We start from the raw sequence: 19,787 nt of genomic DNA, 5'->3' as shown, positions 1-19,787 counted from the left end.
AATTTTAAAAGTTTTGACAACTACATTTTTAATATATTTTAATCTCCCTGACTCAAATAGGACATCATTCTAATTGAATTATTTTGAACTTTTTTAGATTTAAGCTTTGCATCTTTAGAAGATTTTGGTCTTAGAATTTCTTTGCTAATTTTTTTTTTTCTTTTAATAGAAAAGATACAGATGCTTCCACAGCTATTGAAACTGTGACTGCAGCTTCTACTAGTAAGTTGTTACTTTTAATACTCCTCCAATATGAGTATATTTTGTCAGTTTATTGGAAACTTCTTGCAAGGTGATGCTAGGAAAATAGTATTCATTGTGCTTTAGTAGAAGGGATCCACATTGGCCCCTGTTTTAAGCTAGTGATCCATTGAAGAATGCCCATATTCTTCACCCTTGTATAAATGACCCCTTACCCTTTCCCCCAGATTACTTTTTCAGTCTCTTGTCACACAAATGTACATTATGTTTCAGTTACTTAGAGCAGTTTATTTTCCAGCTGTTCTGTCCTATTTCATTTCACAGCTCTTTATACTGTCCATTCATGTGGAGTCATTGTCTAAATTCCAGTTAACTTTACTTACTAACAACCTGCTCCAGTATTCTTACCTCCAAATCCCGTGGACAAAGGAGCCTGGTGGGCTGCTCTCCATGGGGTCGCACAGAGTCGGACATGACTGAAGCAACTTAACATGCGTGCATGCATTGGAGAAGGAAATGGCAAACCACTCCAGATCTTGCCTGGAGAATCCCAGAATAGAGGAGCCTGGTGGCTGCCGTCTATCGGATTGCACAGAGTCGGACATGACTAAAGCGACTTAGCAGCAGCAGTAAGCACTTCTGAAGTACCTACTTGGTAGGTACCAGGCCTTGTGCAAGATAATGAAAATACAAAGCCAATTAAAACTCCTTTTGGAGGGTCAAGGTGGAGCAAATTCCAATTTATTCTTTAAGGCCTATCTCAGAAAATGCTTCTTTTTGATTCCTTTCATGACCCTTAGACAGTTCAGTTCAGTTCAATCACTCAGTCCTGTCTTACTCTTTTTGACCCCATGGACTGCACTAGGACAGGCTTCCCTGTCCATTACCAACTCCTGGACCCTGCTCAAACTCATGTCCATTGAGTCGGTGATGGGATCCAACCATCTTATCCTCTGTCGCCCCCTTCTCGTCCTGCCTTCAGTCTTTCCCGGCATCAGGGTCTTTTCTAATGAATCAGTTCTTCACATCATATCTTTGATCTGCTTGCAGTCTAAGGGACTCTCAAGAGTTTTCTCCAATACCATAGTTCAAAAGCGTCAGTTCTTTGGCACTCAGCCATTTTTATGGTCCAATTCACACATCCATACATGACTACTGGAAAAACCATAGCTTTGACTATACAGACCTTTGTCGGCAAAGTAACGTCTCTACTTTTTAACATGCTGTCTAGGTTTGTCATAGCTTTTCTTCCAAGGAGCAAGCGTCTTTTAATTTCACGGCTGCAGTCACCATCTGCAGTGATTTTGAAGCCCAAGAAAATAAAACCTAGCACTTTCCACTTTTCCCCCACCTATTCACCGTGAAGTGGTGGGACCAGGTGCCATGATCTTCATTTTTTGACTGTTTGAGTTTTAAGCAAGCTTTTTCACTCTCCTCTTTCACCTTCATCAAGAGACTCTTTAGTTCCTTTTTGCTTTCTGCCATGAGGCTGGTATCATCTGCATATCTGAGGTTATTGATATTTCTCCCCACAGTCTTGATTCCAGCTTGTGCTTTGTCCAGCCCAGCATTTCGCATGATGTACTCTGCATATAAGTTATATAAGCAGCTGACAGTATACAGCCTTCACATACTCCTTTCCCAGTTTTGAACTAGTCTGTTGTTCCATGCCTGGTTCTAACTGTAGCTTCTTGACCTACATGCAGGTTTCACAGGAGGCAGGCAGAATACCAAGGTGGTCTGGTATTCCCATTTCTTGAAGACTTTTCCACAGTTTGTTGTGATCCACACAGTCAAAGGCTTTTAACATAGTCAATGAAGCAGAAGTAGATGTTTTTCTGGAACTCTCTTGTTTTTTCTGTGATCCAGCGGATGTTGGCAGTTTGATCTCTGGTCCCTTTGCCTTTTCTAAATCCAGCTTGAACATCTGGAAGTTCTTGATTCATGTACTGTTGACGCCTAGCTTGAAGGATTTTGAGCTTGACCTTGCTAGCATGTGAAATAAGTGCAATTGTGTGGTAGTTTGAATATTCTTTGGCATTGCCCGTCTTTGGGATTGGAGATTGGAATGATACTGACCTTTTCCAGTCCTGTGGCCACTGCTGAGTTTTCCAGATTTATTGGCATATTGAGTGCAGCACTTTCACAGCATCATCTTTTAGGATTTGAAATAGCTCAACTGGAATTCCATCACCTCCACTATCTAGTGATGCTTCCTAAGTCCACTTGACTTCACATTCCAGGATGTCTGGTTATCTAGATCAGTAAGATCCTTTTTGTATAGTTCTTCTGTGTGTTCTTGTCCCCTCTTATTAATCTCTTCTACTTCTGTTAGGTCCATGCCGTTTCTGTTCTTTATTGTTCCCATCTTTGCATGAAATGTTCCCTTGGTATCTCTGATTTTCTAGTCTTTTCGCATTGTATTGTTTTCCTCTATTTCCTTACATCATTCACTTACGAAGGCTTTCTTGTCTATCCTTGCTATTCTTTGGAATCTGCATTCAGATACTTATCTTTCCTCTTCTACTTTGCCTTTAGTTTCTCTTCTTTTCTCAGTTATTTGTAAGGCCTCCTCAGACAACCATTTTGCCTTTTTGCATTTCTTTTTCTTGGGGATGGTTTTATCATTGTCTTGTGAACAATGTTATAAACCTCCATCCATAGTTCTTGAGACACTCAAGCAGATCTAATCCCTTGAATCGATTTGTCACTTCCATTGTATAATTGCAAGGGATATGATTTAGGTCATACCTGAATGGTCTAGTGGTTTTCCCTACTTTCTTCAGTTTAAGTCTGAATTTTGCAATTGGAGTTTATGATCTGAGCCAGTCAGCTCCCAGTCTTGTTTCTGCTGACTGTATAGAGCTTCTCCATCTTTGGCTGCAAAGAATATAATCAGTCTGATTTCAGCATTGACCATCTTGTGATGTCCATGTATAGAGTCGACTCTTGTGTTGTTGAAAGAGGGTGTTTGCTGTGACCAGTGTGTTGTCTTGGCAAAACTCTGTTAGCCTTTGCCATGCTTAATTTTGTACTCTTAAGATCAAGCTTGCCTGTTACAGGTATCTCTTAACTTCCTATTTTTGCATTCCAGTCCTCTATGAAGAAAAGGTGTTAGTTCTGTAAGGTCTTTCAGGTCATCATAGAACCGTTTCACTTCAGTTTCTTTGGCATTAGTGGTTGGAATATAGACTTGGATTGCTATGATACTGAATGGTTTGCCTTGGATAGGAACAGAGATCATTCTGTCATTTTTGAGATTGCATTTCAGACTCTGTTGTTGACTATGAGGTCATCATTAGAACCATTCAACTTCAGCTTCTTTAGCATTAGCGGTTGGGGCATAGACTTGAATTATTATGATATTGAATCATTGGCCTTGGAAATGAACTGAATTACTAACATATTGAATGGTTTTCCTTGGAAACAAACTGAGATCATTCTGTCATTTTTGAGACTGCACCTAAGTGTTGCATTTTGGACTCTTGTTGACTTTGAGGGCATTCCATTTCTTCTCAGGGATTCTTGCCACCAAGAATCAGATACAGTGATCATATGAATTAAATTTGCCCATTCCTGTCCAGTTTAGTTCACTGATTTCTAAAATGTCAGTGTTTACTCTTGCCACCTCCTGTTTGCTACTGCTGCTAAGTCGCTTCAGTTGTGTCCGACTCTGTGCGACCCCATAGACGGCAGCCCACCAGGCTTCCCCATCCCTGGGATTCTTCAGGCAAGAACACTGGAGTGGGTTGCCATTTCCTTCTCCAATGCATGAAAGTGAAAAGTGAACGTGAAGTTGCCCAGTCATGTCCAACTCTTAGCAACCCCGTGGACTGCAGCCTACCAGGCTCCTCCATCCATGGGACGTTCCAGGCAAAAGTACTGGAGTGGGGTGCCATTGCCTTCTCTGATCTCCAGTTTGACTACTTCCAATTTACCTTGATTCATGGACCTAACATTCCAGGTTCCTATGCAGTATTGTTCTTTTCAGCATAGGACTTTTACTTTCACCACCAGACACATCCACAGCTTGGCGTTGTTCCTGCTTTGGCTCAGCGTTTTCATTCCTTCTGGAGCTATTTCTCTGCTCTTCTCCAGTAGTATATTGGGCATCTATCATCCTGGGGAGTTCATCTTTCAGTGTCATATCTTTTTGCCTTTTCATTCTGTTCATGGGGTTCTCATGGCAAGAATACTGAAGTGGTTTGCCATTCCCTTCTCCAGTGGACCACATTTTGTCAGAACTCTGTACCATGACCTGTCCGCCTTGGGTGGCCCTACATGGCATGGCACGTAGTTTCATTGAGTTAGAGAAGGGTGTGATCCATGTGATCAGTTGGTTAGTTTTCTGTGATTGTGGTTTTCATTCTCTCTGCCCTCTGATGGATAAGGATAAGAAGCTTATGCCAAGTTAGCTCTTTCCTAAATGTAAATGATATTTTTTGTAATATGTTATTGATGTATTCTTTTTACTATTTTAGCCAAAACTGGACAAACCAAGACATCTGCAACCAAAGTAAATAAATCTTCAGGTATGTTTTCTATATTAGGATGTTAGACATATTAAATTATTTAAGACGGTTTTGTCAGTAGTCTTGGATTTCATGTGATAAAGTGTTTGCTGAGTATATACCAATTTTTGAAATTTACAGTCACCTAGAAGTTTTGAGAGGGCATATTTAGTAGACAGTGCTCTTTTCCTACAGTTATTACCAAAATAAAATAATTTAACTGGCAAAATATTTCTCATGGTGAATTAGAAATATTTCCCTTTTTCTCTTTTTGGTCTTCTCTGTTTACTTTTCTTTTATAAAATAGTCCAGATAACAAACTTATGGCAAATTATGTTCTACTTGCCTTCTTTGTAGGCTACATTATATTTTAAAGTAACTAATTTAATTTTTTTCTCCTTGCCCTAGTATTTATCCCCCGTTCTGTTTTTCCTATACTAGAAGTAGTAAAGTGAATTTCTTTGTGGTAATAGCGTAGAATAGTGAAAGAAACACCTTAAGGGTTCATTTGGGCTAAGGTTACTGCAGTGTGACAAAACTCGGGCATGACTAGGAAATGACTGGTTAAATGACAATATAAAGATTAGTATTTCTCTTTTTGAGCAAAAATTAAGGTCTCTCTTTGGATATGAACAGTGGATTTGTAAGCTGTTTTGATTAAATATTGTAGATGTCATAATTTCTTTTAATAACTTTTCAAAAACATGATCATATTTTCACAGAAGGGCCTGTTAAATAGGGTGATTACCACCATTGTTTATAAATAGGGTAGTATGCACAGAAATCAGTAAATTTCCCCAGACTTCACAATTTAACGTGGAATTCAGCTTGGATTTAATGACTTCTGATCCTGAGCTTTTTCCTCATACACTGTCTTGCTACTTGTTGATAATCCTGATTTTAAGAACTAAACCTCTTGTTGCTCTCTGAATAAAAAAGGTTCAGTTTTTCTTGTTCTCTGGCAGTCTTTTTAATGACACTTAGATGATCACAGTCTTTATATAAACATCATTTTGGAATATAGGCAACAGTAATATATGCATATGTACAAAGTGTTAAAGTTCAAAAAGTTCTGTTAAAATAGGACCCATTATGAATGAGTCAAAACAATCTTGATGTGGCCTGATTGTGATACAGGTATTCTTAAGGGCTTCCCTGGTGACTCAGCTGGTAAAGAATCTACCTGCATTGCGGGAGATCTGGGTTTGATCCCTGGGTTGGGAAGATCCCCTGGAGAAGGGAATGGCTACCCACTCCAGTATTCTGGCCTAGAGAATTCCATGGACTGCATAGTCCATGGAGTTACAGTCAGACAAGACTGAGCGACTTTAACTTTGAAGGGCTTTTTAATCGACTGGGAGCCAAGGAAGTGTGAATTGGGAGGTCTTAAATATAACTCTTTTTGAAACCATTAAAGCTATCATAGAAATGTTTTTATATCCTGTAGTTACTAATTTTGCTTCTAGTTGATTTGATTTAAGTTACTTGCCTGAATGCTATTTTTTAAGTACCCAAAAAGGGAGGTGAATTATCATTCCTAATTTAGCAAATGATCTGTATCCCTAAAGATGATAGCATTTTATGTTTTGAATAAAATATAGTCTGTTGCTCTTATATCCTTTGTGAGGTTCTTTCAGTATTGTTGATACTAGTTAATAAATAAACCAGTTTTGACTGAGCTTTTGTGATTTAGGGAAGTCAGCGGGTTCTGTCAAATCAGTGGTAACAGTAGCTGCTAAAGGTAATAAAGCTTCAATCAAAACAGGTAAGACTATTGAAAGGCTATATTGTTTATTCTTAATTCTGTTTTAAAGAATATAATATATCAAAAGCAAGTTTTAAATTTATAGAATTTGTATCTAGCAGTAGCAGTATCTAATAACATCTTGAAAAGTTTAGTAGATACTTCTTTGATACTTAAAACTTAACACACATACAACTTTTGTTTTTAGGTGCTTTGGTCTTTGACAGTTTTTGCCATTGCAGATATTTTTGGAAACATTCTGACAGCTGTATAATATTAGGCTGCTATAACCACTTCCCCTCTGTTTAATCTTTCTTTTCCTCATGTTTTTAGAGTTGTCACTTCATATTATCTTTCTCAGCTTATAGAACTCCCCTAATATTTTTACTTTAAAGATTTTCTTTCCATGTTATAAGAATGTATCTTCCATCAAGAAATGGAACACTAAGTTGTAACATGTTGAAACTAACATGATCTGTTTATTAATATATTTTCTCAGTAGACTAATATAATTGTAAAGAATCTTTGTGGAAATAAAATAGAATTTTTGTGTGTGATTTTGGTTTGCTTTTGGCACATGAGGATCAAATTTGTGAATCATTAATAACCCTTAACAAAAATTATATCTCAATTTATATTTTCTTTTAATCTTATTGGTAAACAGATATTGAAAAAAATTAGAAATACATGGAAAAGAGCTACTTTTATAATGAAGTTGAACTACTTATTTACTGACATAGTAGTATGAAACATGCTAAATGACTGAATAGAGCCTTATAATAATGGTTCAACTCTACTTTTAAAAGCAAAATCTGGTGGAAAGAAGTCTCTGGAAGTCAAAAAGGCTGGAATTGTCAAGAACAAAGATACCAGTAAATCTGTGAATGTACCAGGTAAGCTTGAATTGCTATCATTCAGTGCTTTTGTTTCATTAAATCCTATCTGTATACATTGGAGGTATATTTCGGAGTAGTTGCTTAAAAATCAAGAGGATTGTTTTGTGTTTCAAAGGAAAATTTGTGTTAGCTTTGTCTTTAATTAGGTCAGCTTATGGAGACTTGAAATAACAAAATAACCTAGCTTAAGTTCCTGTTTATATTCATTACTGTAATTGTATTAGTGTGTTTTTCTAGACTAATAAGAGCTCAGCTGGTAAAGAATCCACCTGCAATGCGGGAGACTTAGGTTCGATCCCTCGGTTGGGAAAATCCTTTGGAGAAGGGAAAGGCTACCCATGCCAGTTTTCTGACCTGGAGAATTCCATGGACTGTATAGTCCATGGGGTCACAGAGTCGGATGTGACTGAGCAACTTTCACTTTCACTTTAATCTTGCAGAAAGCTCTGAAATGAAGACAAATGTGGAAGTCAAAACCACTGAAAATGGAGCTAAAGAAACTATTTCAGGTAGGTAAATAGAAATTTTAGTTTTTTGTCTTACGTTTAAAGATAAAAGATTAAAAATAAATTTTACTAAGGTTTTTGTGTCATATATATATGTAGAAGATATATATATTACATATATAATATATATAATATAACATATATAATATGTTGGAAATGAAAACCCACTGCAGTATTCTTGCCTGGGAAATCCCATGGACAGAGGGGCCTGGTGGGCTACAGTCTATGGGGTCGCAAAGAGTTGGAAACAGCTGAGTGATTCAACAGCAACAACTATAGGGTTATACCTAGGTGAATTTAAGAATATTGTGATTCAGATCTTCACCTTATCTCTTGATTTTGCTCTCAGAAGAAATAAAACTGAATGTATTATTTAAAAGCCAGTAACTGTATCCTACTTAAATTTCTCTGGTCTTTTGCCTGTTATATACATTTTCGTTAAGCTACTATTTAATCCATTGTGGAATAAAGTTAGATCTTGATAAATAAAATACATTTGTATGAATTCTTCTTTTATTTTGTATCTTCAGCTGCTTTGGAGGCCACAGAAAATGAACCAGTCAACAAGGTCAGTTTTTAATTTCACTTTTTTTTTTTTCTTTTTTAAGCGTAAGAGATTGTGACACAGTGTAGTTTTCTTACTATAAACCTAGGTAAAAAATGTACATATAAGGAAGGTATGGTGAAAATCCTGGTCTTTTGTGACCTTGTAAATATGTTTTGAGTTTAAAAATCTTGAGTTGCAGAGTAAATCACAGAAATTTAGGTGCAGATTATCATAAATAGATGTATATGTTATTGAGCATTTCTTTTCACTGAGAAGAAAGTATTAGGCCAGCTGGGTTTTTGAGTAGAAAAACAACAGAATTTTGGGAAATTTCTTTTTTTCTTTTTTCTTATAGAAGCAAATGGGAGATATGTTAATACTTAGAATACCAGTTAAATTTTGTATGTTAGAGGAGCAGGTGGCGTTTGCAGTTCTATTTCAAGGGCATTAAGTTCACTTTGTTTTTCTGTGCTTTTATGTGTCATTTTGAATATGTTAAAATTTCATTAATTTAGAAATTAGTGGTTGAGATCTTGAGACCCTTCAGATGCTGAAGATAAGTTCATATTAGAATGGTTGCCCTATTCATCAAGTAGTATTTAAGTAGTATGTGTTAACTTACTATTTTGGTTTGAGAAGAATATCAAAATATTCTACTGCTGTTTAAAGCAGCAGTAGAATATATAGATTTACTTATTGCATTCTAGAAGAAATCATTTGCGAACACAGTTTGCATGCTGTTTAAAAATCATTGTCAACTGGCTTATGAAAATTATAATTTCCTACCCTCTCAGCCTCCAGAAAGAAAAGTTACAAGTTGCCAAATTTACTATAATGCACTTTTGTGGATTTCACCCAACATCCACTAAAAGAAAAGTTGGCATTTTGGGGGGAGTCATCTTGAAGAATAAAATAGATCTAAGAGAAGAGAAGGCAGAAATGAAAGTATTTTGTAGTGATGATTGGGTTATGGGGTAAGGATACTAAGAGACTAGGTAAGCTTTTTTATATTGCTTAAAAGGGATTATTTTACTCAGTATGATCAAAGAATATGCCCTGATTTCCAGTAGTCATCTGTAGATGTGAGAGTTGGACTGTAAAGAAAGCTAAGCACAGAAGAATTGATGCTTTTGAATTGTGGTGTTGGAGAAGACTCTTGAGAGTCCCTTGGACTGCAAGGAGATCCAACCAGTCCATCCTAAAGGAAATCAGTCCTGTATAGTCATTGGAAGGACTGATGCTGAAGATGAAACTCCCATTACATTGGCCACCTGATGCAAAGAACTAACTCATTTGAAAAGACCCTGATGCTGGGAAAGATTGAAGGCAGGAGGAGAAGGGGATGACAGAGGATGAGATGGTTGGACGGCATCACCGACTCAATGGACATGAGTTTGAGCAAACTCTGGGAGTTGGTGATGGACAGGGAAGCCTGGCGTGCTGCAGTCCATGGGATCGAAAAGAGCTGGACACGACTTAGCAACTGAACTGAACTAAGCTGATTTGGAGCTTCAAATATTAGCATCACAAGGCACAGGAATGGGAACAGTACATGAGTTATAGTCAAAGACAGGCAGCGTTATGGTTTTAAACTTGTTTTTTAAGTAGTGGTTACAGAAGAGAACTAAAGACCTTGACTAGATGACAGAATTATTCTGTATACTTAAAGAGTGGGAAAATGCAATTTGTTTTGTTTTTAATTTGTGGTTTAGACCAACTTTCTGAATTAATCAGAGTATTAAATACAATTTAAATACTAACAGTGATCTGCAGTGTAAAACTTAAATATAACTTAAGTACATAACAGTTAAGTTTCAATGTCAATTCTTAAATTTGTTTTGAAGGAAACAGAAGAAATGTGTATGGTACTTATTTCTGATTTACCTAGTAAAGGATATTCTGTTGAAGAAGTTTCCAACCTTGTAAAACCATTTGGTGGTTTAAAGGATATTTTGATTTTATCATCTCATAAAAAGGTAAGAGTTGAAAATAGTTGTGAATTCATGTTGTCTGCAAGCGTATTTTGAAAAATATTAACTTTACAAAACTTGAAAGGAAGGGTTTAAGAGCAACACCTCAAAATAAGCTGTCTCAAGCTAAGGCATTTTAAAAATTTTGTATTTTTAAAATATAAAATACAGTTAATCACTTAAAGTTATTCTATAATCAGGTTTAGTTTTATGGTGGAAAGGATGGATTTCCCCATTAAAAATTTGCTTGAACATTTAACAGAAAATACTTTATATAATAATAGTTTTTTAACAACTTACAAAGTTTTGTTTAGCTATCTTTACTAGTATTTCTGCTTTTTATTTTTTTACCATTTATATTCACATGGGAAATAACCATTTTCAGACTCAGACTGATGGAGTCATCAGTACATAGAACCAGCCTAGTTTTATCTGTATGTCTTCAGTTTTCTATAATAAGTGTTTATTGCTTTTGTAATTTTGAAACAAAATGTGTTAATAATGAACAACTTGTAGAAGATATTTATAGGTCATGAAAGTTCAGAGAAGTTTAAATAATGGAAACAGCACCCTCAGAGTGGTGGGAAGTAGCATTCTTATAGAAAGGAGTTGGTGATCATTAGAAATTTTTGAGAGTCAAACCAGTGTACTTAAGAAAACAAAGAAGGAAGGGATAGTAAGTGTAAGTAATTATATTCAGTTTTACCTTATATCAGAAGTAGATTACTTGAATGGGTGCACAGTTCTACATTAAAAGTCATTGAATTGTACACTTAAACAGGTGAACTTTATGATATGTAAACTATATTTCATTAAAGCTATTTTCTAAAAAGCACATTATTTATAATGTTTCGAGACGGATAAAAATTGAAAAAGAATAAATTTTTTAATAATAAGAATTTTATGTGATAATACATTGAAATAGGGGGGAATTGTGAAACTCTGGGAATGAATAATTCAGATTCATAGCTTGCATCATATACCGAAGTAAATGTGCATAAACATAAAATCCAAATACCAATATAGATTATTTATGCCTAGTTTTGATTAGAGTTGAATAGACAAATAAGTTTTTGGAGATTTAATATTTTTCTAGATGTTATGTGGAAAAATATCAGATTCACTCATAAAATTTTAAACATTTTTGAAATTAAAATTAACATAAAGCAAAATTGAAATAAATGATTTTTAAAATATTTGTGTAAATGGGAAACAAAAGATTTGTATGAACATGCTATAACATACTAAAAGTTTGATAAATATGCTGGCTAATGGCATAAAGAGATAATTCATTTTAAAAAACTATAACTATAAATAAAAATATGGACTGTTTTCACCTCATTAACTATCAAACGTATGGAACAAGGTTCAATCGTTTTACTTACCCAGGTATGAAAATTAAAACCAAATTGTATGGTATTCCAATTTTATACTTAAGAAAATAACAGAACATAATTTGATAACCATTACACATTTCTTTGGTTCTTTCATTCCTCATATTTCTCATATTTTGTCAATCATTGAATTTGTTTACTTGATTCATGTTCATTTAATGTCTGCTACATGCTAAATACTGCTCTAGGTAGTAAGGATATAGTGATGAATAAGATAAATAAGATTTCCTTAGTGTCATTTACTACAGTGTCCCTTGTTATTCCTCTTTAGTATTGCCTTATGAGTTCAGTCATTATTTCTTGGTTTTAGTTGTAATGTTCTTAGTGTATAGGTCTCACCTTTCTAAGGAATGCATTTTTTATTTTAAAAATATTTGGTAAGTTATGAAATTCATCTGAGTCTTAAGTATTAAATTTTTTAAGGAGAAGTAACTTAATAAGACTTTTTTTTTGTTCTTGTAATTTCTATTTTAAAAGGCATTTGTAGAAATAAATAGAAAATCTGCAGATTCTATGGTAAAATTTTATACCTGCTTCCCAATATCAATGGATGGAAATCAACTCTCAATAAGTCTGGCTCCTGAAAACATGAATTTAAAAGACGAGGTAAATAATATATTTACCATCATATTGACTAGAATATTATTAAAATTTTTAATCAAATTTATTATAGTCTGTTTTGTTTTCTAGTTTTCTTCTTTAGGTCATGTATTTCTTCTCAGACACTAAGAAAGCATCTCCCTGTTTCTCCATAGTCTCCCATCTCATTGTTTGAGAGTTACTTCCCTACTGGGGGAATCCAATCCCTCATGTATGGTGGAAGGGATTATTTCCTTTCATTTCTCATAACCAGCTGATGCTAGGTCTGATCTGTTTTAACTCCTGAAATTTCTGGAATTTGTTCTCTCTTCATCCCATTCACCTGTGCTTCACCTCTTTAAAACTCATACTAAAAATAGTTGTTTGTTATATGCTCTGCCTTCAGTTTTGTCTCCCTCAAAACCTTTTTCACAAAGTCATGACACTGGCATAAAATTCAAATTTATTTGAATTTAACTGATTTAGAAATCCTTCATTGTTTCTGTGTGGCCTGCAAACATTTACTGCTAAGAGGCATGAAGCAGAGATACTAGGAATCTCTAGAGAAAGGTGGAAATGCATGTCTTTTGAAAAAACCTTCCATAGAGAATCATTCTAATGTGATATAATTGCTGGGGTAGTTTTATAAATGTCAGCATTGAAGAGAAAAAAAATTTAAGAACTCTTGTCTCATAAGGTAAAGTTTGATTTCTGTACAGTTAAGGCTTTCATCAGCTAGCTTCTTCCAGCTTTGATGTCTTTGTGTCGTACCACTCTTGGCCTCTTTATATAATTCAGTAACATCAAATTGCTGTACACTTAATAACCTTGTGATGTTTTTTCCACTGGCTATATCTCTGTTCTCATCTTCGAGTTTGCTTTGTAATTTGAGTTCTCTTACTGTCTGCTAAATTAGAGCTCTTATTCCTTGTATGTGAATTTGAGTGTCTTTCCCTAAATGGTACCCCCTTACTAGTCTTTAATGTTCTTAGGGGAGTAAGAAGAATTAAAGTCTATGGTCGGGTGTGACTTAAATAACTTGTAGGAAGAGGGAAGGATTTTTGGAAGGAACAGAAATTTTGCTTGGCTCTCATTTTATGAGGTAGTTCTTAATGCTTGTTCATATTTTATTATAAATCTTGACTAATTAAATATAAATAAGAAAGAGTGTGCTCCTTCAATCTTCTTTATTTTGCCTTTCTAGGAAGCTATATTTACAACCCTGATTAGAGAAAATGACCCAGAGGTAAATTTTGCATTTAAACGCTTTTGTACACTTATTTAATTGATAAAAACATTGTTTGTTTTATTGTTTTCATCTGTCAAGAATTAAAATCTTGGCACCAGCTTTAAAATATTGAAGTGATGGAGATGTCATATGAGTCTTCTCTTGGTAAAAAAAAATAAGAAATAGAGGATAAAGGACTCCCTAATGTGAAATATTTTTTAGATTCTGGAACCATATTAACTGAGTTGGATAAATATTGGGTATATTAGGTATTTTGAGTAAATGTTATGTTGATAGAAAAAAGATTATACTTCCTTATTTAGTATATTGTTTCACTGATCATTCAGATATAAAATTAATACCACATTTTCTTTACCTATATAGTCATTTTCTTACTCTTGCAAGAGGATGTCACCTGACCTCTGAAAAATTAAGTTATCGTTAATCTGTGTTTTATAGATTGATACTTAAGCTGTGTGTGTGTGTGTGTGTGTGTGTGTTTCTAATGCTGTCTCTTAAAAAAAAAAAAACTACAGGTAAATATAGACAAAATTTACGATCGATTTGTACATCTTGATAACTTACCGGAAGATGGACTTCAGTGTGTACTTTGTGTCGGACTTCAGTTTGGGAAAGTGGATCACCATGTATACATGAGTAATAAAAACAAGGTAACAAGGGCCCTTCTATTTTAGCTGTATATCTTGTAGAGAATATGTTCAGTTCAGTCACTCAGTCGTGTCCGACTCTGTGACCCCATGAACCGCAGCACGCCAGGCCTCCCTGTCCATCACCAACTCCCGGAGTTTACCCAAACTCATGTCCATCGAGTCGGTGATGCCATCCAGCCATGTCATCCTCTGTTGTCCCCTTCTCCTGCCCTCAATCTTGCCCAGCATCAGGGTCTTTTCCAATGAGTCAGCTCTTCGCATCAGGTGGCCAAAGTATTAGAGTTTCAGCTTCAACATCAGTCCTTCCAATAAACATCCAGGACTGATCTCCTTTAGGATGGACTGGTTGGATCTCTTTGCAGACCAAGGGACTCTCAAGAGTCTTCTCCAACACCACAGTTCAGAAGCATCAATTCTTCGGCACTCAGCTTTCTTTATAGTCCAACTCTCACATCCATACATGACCACTGGAAAAACCATAGCCTTGACTAGATAGACCTTTGTTGGCAAAGTAATGTCTATGCTTTTGAATATGCTGTCTAGGTTGGTCATAACTTTCCTTCCAAGGAGTAAGCGTCTTTTAATTTCATGGCTGCAATCACCATCTGCAGTGATTTTGGAGCCCAGAAAAATAAAGTCAGCCACTGTTTGCCTGTCTATTTGCCATGAAGTGATGGGACCGGATGCCATGATCTTCGTTTTCTGAATGTTGAGTTTTAAGCCAACTTTTCCACTCTCCTCTTTCACTTTCATCAAGAGGCTCTTTAGTTTCTCTTCACTTTCTGCCATAAGGGTGATGTCATCTGCATATCAGAGGTTATTGATATTTCTCCTGGCAATCTTGATTCTAGCTTGTGCTTCCTCCAGCCCAGTGTTTCTCATGATGTAGAATATGTAGCTGAACTCTATATTCAGTATGGTCTGCAACTTTTAATTCAACTTCTGAACTGTAAACATTATTCAGCCTCTGAGCAGAATTATAATATACCATCTTATTTTCTCCTGGGCGGTAATAAGAAGGAAGAACTCCTAGTTTTAAGGGGAAATAGAAACTTGCACAAGGTAGAAAGGCAATGTGTGCAAAGACCATTATCTTATGGGGAAGTTTAGACTTGAGTTCATCTAGCCTTAGGTACCTTTGTGACCTTAGCTAAGTTATTTACACTTTTAGTTCTTATTTGTAAAAGGAAAGAATGTCAGCCAGGTATTTTCTAAAGTCCTTTCCAGTGTTAAAACACACAGAGATAACTCTGTTAAGTTATATGTAAAGAAGTAGAAATAATCATTCCTTATTTTCATAATTTGGCTAAAGCCAAAAGGATAAATCCTTTTTACATTTGCTGTACCCTCTATCTTTTCTTAATTCAGCCATGTGCCCATGAAAATTAAGGCTTCATTAACTACATATTGGGGCTTCCCAGGTGGCTCAGTGGCAGAGAATCTGCTTGCTAATGTAGGAGATGCAGGAGACGTGGGCTCAATTCCTGAGTTGGGAAGAGCCCTAGAGGAGGAAATGACAACCCATTCCAAATCCTGTGGACAGAGGAGCCTGGCAGGTTGTAGCCCATGGGGTAGCAAAGAGTTGGACATGACTGAGCAGACACGGACACAACCGTATGTTACCTAGAAAGTTCGAAAGGTTTTTATAGCAAACTTGACAGTATTTGCTCCATAAAATATACCTGATCTACAAAGCAGAAGTGAAGTGAAGTTGCTCAGTTGTGTCTGACTGTTAGTGACTCCATGGACTGGAGCCTACCAGGCTCCTCAGTCCATGGAATTTTCCAGGCAAGAGTACTGGAGTGGGTTGCATTTCCTTCTCCAAGGGATCTTCCCAACCCAGGGATCGAACCCCAGTCTCCCGCACTGCAGACAGACACTTTACCGTCTGAGCCACCAGGGAAGCCCGATCTACCAAGTAGTAGATACTAATTCCTTTGACATGTTTAAGAAATTTCTTTAATTATGTTTGTCAAAGTTGAGTAGTGTTAACCATATTTACATTATTGTTCAGCCATCACCACTCTCCATCTCCAGGGCTCCTTATAAACTGAGACTTCCTGTCCATCAAACAGGAACTCCCCATCCCTCCTTTTCCTAGCTCCTGGCAACCATCACTCCACCATTCATATTTTTGTCTCTCTGAATTTGACTATTGATACTTTAGGTACCTCATATAAGTGGAATTGTACAATATTTGTCCTTTAGTGTCTGGTTTATTTCACTTAGCATAATGTCTTCAGCGTGCTTTGTAGCCTGTGTCAGTATTTCCTTTTTGAGGCTGAGGCTGATAAAATATCCCATTATATGCATGAACCACATTTTATTTCTACTCATCTGTTGGTTGACACTTGTGCTTTTGCCTTTTGAATGTGTGAATAATACTGTATGAACATGCATGTACAAATACTTGTTCCAGTTCTGGCTTTCAATTCTTTTAGGTATATATTAAAAAATGAAATTGCTTGATCTTATGAATTTAAGAAACTTAATATTTTTTTGTTCTCTCCAAAGGCAATTCTTCAGTTAGATAGCCCTGAATCTGCTCAGTCAATGTACAGCTTTCTGAAACAAAACCCACAGAACATAGGTGACCATGTATTGACCTGCACATTATCTCCAAAGATGGACTCATCAGAGGTAAGATTATTTTGTATCAGTTTTTGTTTATGCTTTTAGAAAATGAAGGAGACATAAAGGTTATTCTCCCAAAGTTAGAGGATATAATCTGAAAGTAATTTTGAAAATTATTCTTGGGCAGTAGTCAAACTGGTCATGAGTTTAGATAGTTTGTTTTAAAATTTTATTTTGCAATCACTATTCCAGTTTTTATAGTTTATGGAACAGTGTGCATTTGTCTAAATGAGAATAAATTGAGGTAATCTTAGGAAATGTAGCATATATGGTCATTTATGCAGAGCAATTCAGTATCCATAGCATGATTATCTCCAGAATGCAGAGTCTACACTGAGTCCATTTTTACTTCCTCCTGATAGAAGTTTGTTTTTTTCTTTTGTTTAAATTACTTATAAACTCTCTTCTTATATAAGAAATAAAATTTTACAGTTTCTTGGCTTGCACCACAGTAGAAACACTGTCGTCGTGTTACTCAGGTCATATAACTTAGTTACTATTTGTTGAATCTGCTCTCAGAGCTGTTTTTTCTCACACTCTGTTCTGAATTTTTGATCATTTGCTTTGTAAAGCACCTGTATACCTCTGCTTTTCTTTTTATTGGTCTTCTGAGTTACTTCTGTTATTTCTTGGACTCTGTATCTCCTATTCTCTTGGATTACTTTCTGTTTGCTGGAATACATTGCCAACTAATTTTCCCAGAAAGTATGTGTGGCCAGTAGACCTTTTGAATCCCTGCATATTTGGAAATGACTTCATTTTTCTCTTACTTATTTCATTGGTAATGTGTTTAGGTGAAGAATTCTTTGCCCATGCTGTTCTTTTATTGTTTGTTTTTTTAGTGGAGCAGACAGACTGTCGATAATTCACACACACACATATACACCTTATCTATTGTAAAATAGGCTAGCTGTAATATAGTGTGTGTGTGTGTCAGGTGGTTAAAAGTGCTGTGAAGTACTGTGGAGACAAATCAAGATAAAAGGATACAGAGTGCTAAATGACTGGGTATGCCAGGGGGATATGTGTATTTTAGACTGGTCAGGCCCCTCTGAGAAAGAATTATTTGAGAAACCTAAAAGAAAGAAGAGAGCGAGCTCTATACATGGCAAGGAGAAGAGGTTTTTAGAGAAAATAAGCACTAAGGCCTTAAGGACAGTTTGGTGATTTGGGAGGATCAGTATGATTAAGTACAGTGAACAAGGTTTTAACTTGGTTTGGATTTTATTTCCTATGTTCTGCAGATCTAAAAATTATTATGTTCCTTCACCTGAGGAAAATTTTTCTCTTATGTCTTTGAATATTCTCTTCAAAGTTTACTGTTCTGTCTTTTGAAAGTAGCACTTGTACTGATACTTTGGATGCTATATCCTATTGAATTTTTAAAATTTTCAGAACAGTTCTTTAGAGAGTATTCTTTAGAGCTGTTTTTAAAAGAGTTCTCTGAAATATCTTCAGTCAGTTTTGTATGCTTAACTTGTTCTCTCTTGTGCATTTGTTTCTCTCTTACTAATTTATGAATAAAGAAGCAAGTTAGCTAATACAGGTATCTGGTATAGATTTCCTTCACTATCATATAGGTTGGTTTTGTTTTCTAAGAAGTTTTCTTTAACAAGAGAAAACTGTAAGCACTGTGGATAGGGTTTATACTGCCATCTCTAGTTTTCTTTATATATCATTACAGTGTAGATGCAGTACCTTACCAGGTATCCTAGTAAAGAAGGCCTTTACTCTGGGATGTCAACTCTCACACCAGGAACCTCTCTAGAAATATTATTCCGTTTTTATATAATACAGTTCTCTGCTTTTAATCTGACAAGATCTAAAGAAAGATCATTCTCAATTCAGCACACATGATTCCCACAGAAAAAGCCTCCAGCTAGTATGTAAAAGTTCTGAAACGTGGATATTTTTGCTGTTTTGTTCAGTGATGTGTTAAGTGCCTGGATCAATGCTTAGTACATAAGCACTGAATTTTAATTCCTGCTTCTTTCATTTTGGGCTCCAGGACATTGCTTTCTTGGTGGTTCAGATATATGTTTAAAAGGATTGTTGTTAAAATTTGTCCAGCATTTCTATATGTTTTATATAGAAAGCTTTTTAAGTCAACTAGTCTCCCTTCTTAATAGAAGTCTTTTAAAATTATAATTTCACACAAAAAAGATGTTGGTATTTCAGCTTTTTATTCTTAGCAGAAGTGGCATTGCCAGGCTTTTAAAGTTAAAATTTTTCCTATTTACTATCAGCATTATGGACACTTATTTTTCTCATTAATTTCTGTGTATCATTTATTCTGTATAACCTTATTTAGAGCTCTTTAAAAATGGGGAAAAAAGTTCTAGAACATAATTATATGGACACTGAGAACTACCTGTTTTGATATATTTTTAAGGTATGGTTTTGTCTTTTTTAGCTTAGATTTTTAAGAACTGAAAGCACTGCAGTGATGAATTAAATATTTGAAATCCAGTAGAATAGACGCTAATAAAATACGGAATTATATTACAGGTGAAAGCTGAGAAAGACTCAGAACTAGGAAAGGAAAGGTATGTTTCTTTACTTTTGCTACCACTTTTTATAAGTTGAATTACTGAATTTTATTTCTATATTTTATGGTAATTGTTTACTTATTATAAAAAGTTTATCTTTCATGATAATTTTGTGTGTATATGAGTGTTGTCAGGGTGTTTTTTGTTTTGTTTGAGGGTTTTAGGGGCCTATGTTTGACTTTGGGGCTTTTTGTTACTGTTGTTTTTGCTCTCTTTCAGATATTTACTGAATTTTTTTTTTTAAGGAAAAGAGAATGTATACACACAGTTTGTATTGAATATATAAATTTGACTTCTTTATAAAATGTTTTACTAAGACTTGAACAATTCAACTGTGTTATCATTATTTGGTAGACT

The 19,787-nt window shown here is 35.3% G+C and overlaps 1 protein-coding gene across 6 annotated transcripts in view; it reads left to right on the top strand.

Annotated features, from left to right (window-relative positions):
- ZNF638 (zinc finger protein 638) overlaps positions 1 to 19,787 on the top strand; it is an 85,653-nt gene that overhangs the window by 49,383 nt on the left and 16,483 nt on the right. For all 6 annotated transcript variants that reach the window (XM_040223971.1, XM_040223969.1, XM_040223970.1 and 3 more), the window contains 12 exons: positions 170 to 222; positions 4,683 to 4,733; positions 6,406 to 6,477; positions 7,263 to 7,349; positions 7,793 to 7,861; positions 8,389 to 8,426; positions 10,250 to 10,381; positions 12,247 to 12,375; positions 13,553 to 13,594; positions 14,113 to 14,247; positions 16,762 to 16,887; positions 19,390 to 19,427. In XM_040223971.1, the coding sequence (XP_040079905.1) occupies positions 170 to 222; positions 4,683 to 4,733; positions 6,406 to 6,477; positions 7,263 to 7,349; positions 7,793 to 7,861; positions 8,389 to 8,426; positions 10,250 to 10,381; positions 12,247 to 12,375; positions 13,553 to 13,594; positions 14,113 to 14,247; positions 16,762 to 16,887; positions 19,390 to 19,427 (972 nt within the window). The remainder of the gene's footprint in view (positions 1 to 169; positions 223 to 4,682; positions 4,734 to 6,405; positions 6,478 to 7,262; positions 7,350 to 7,792; positions 7,862 to 8,388; positions 8,427 to 10,249; positions 10,382 to 12,246; positions 12,376 to 13,552; positions 13,595 to 14,112; positions 14,248 to 16,761; positions 16,888 to 19,389; positions 19,428 to 19,787) is intronic.

The sequence above is a fragment of the Oryx dammah genome, unplaced genomic scaffold, assembly GCF_014754425.2.
Source record: "Oryx dammah isolate SB20612 unplaced genomic scaffold, SCBI_Odam_1.1 HiC_scaffold_25, whole genome shotgun sequence".
Lineage (NCBI taxonomy): Eukaryota > Metazoa > Chordata > Mammalia > Artiodactyla > Bovidae > Oryx > Oryx dammah.
The sequence above is the reverse complement of the archived record's forward strand: the minus strand, read 5'-3'. Positions and strand labels throughout refer to the sequence as shown.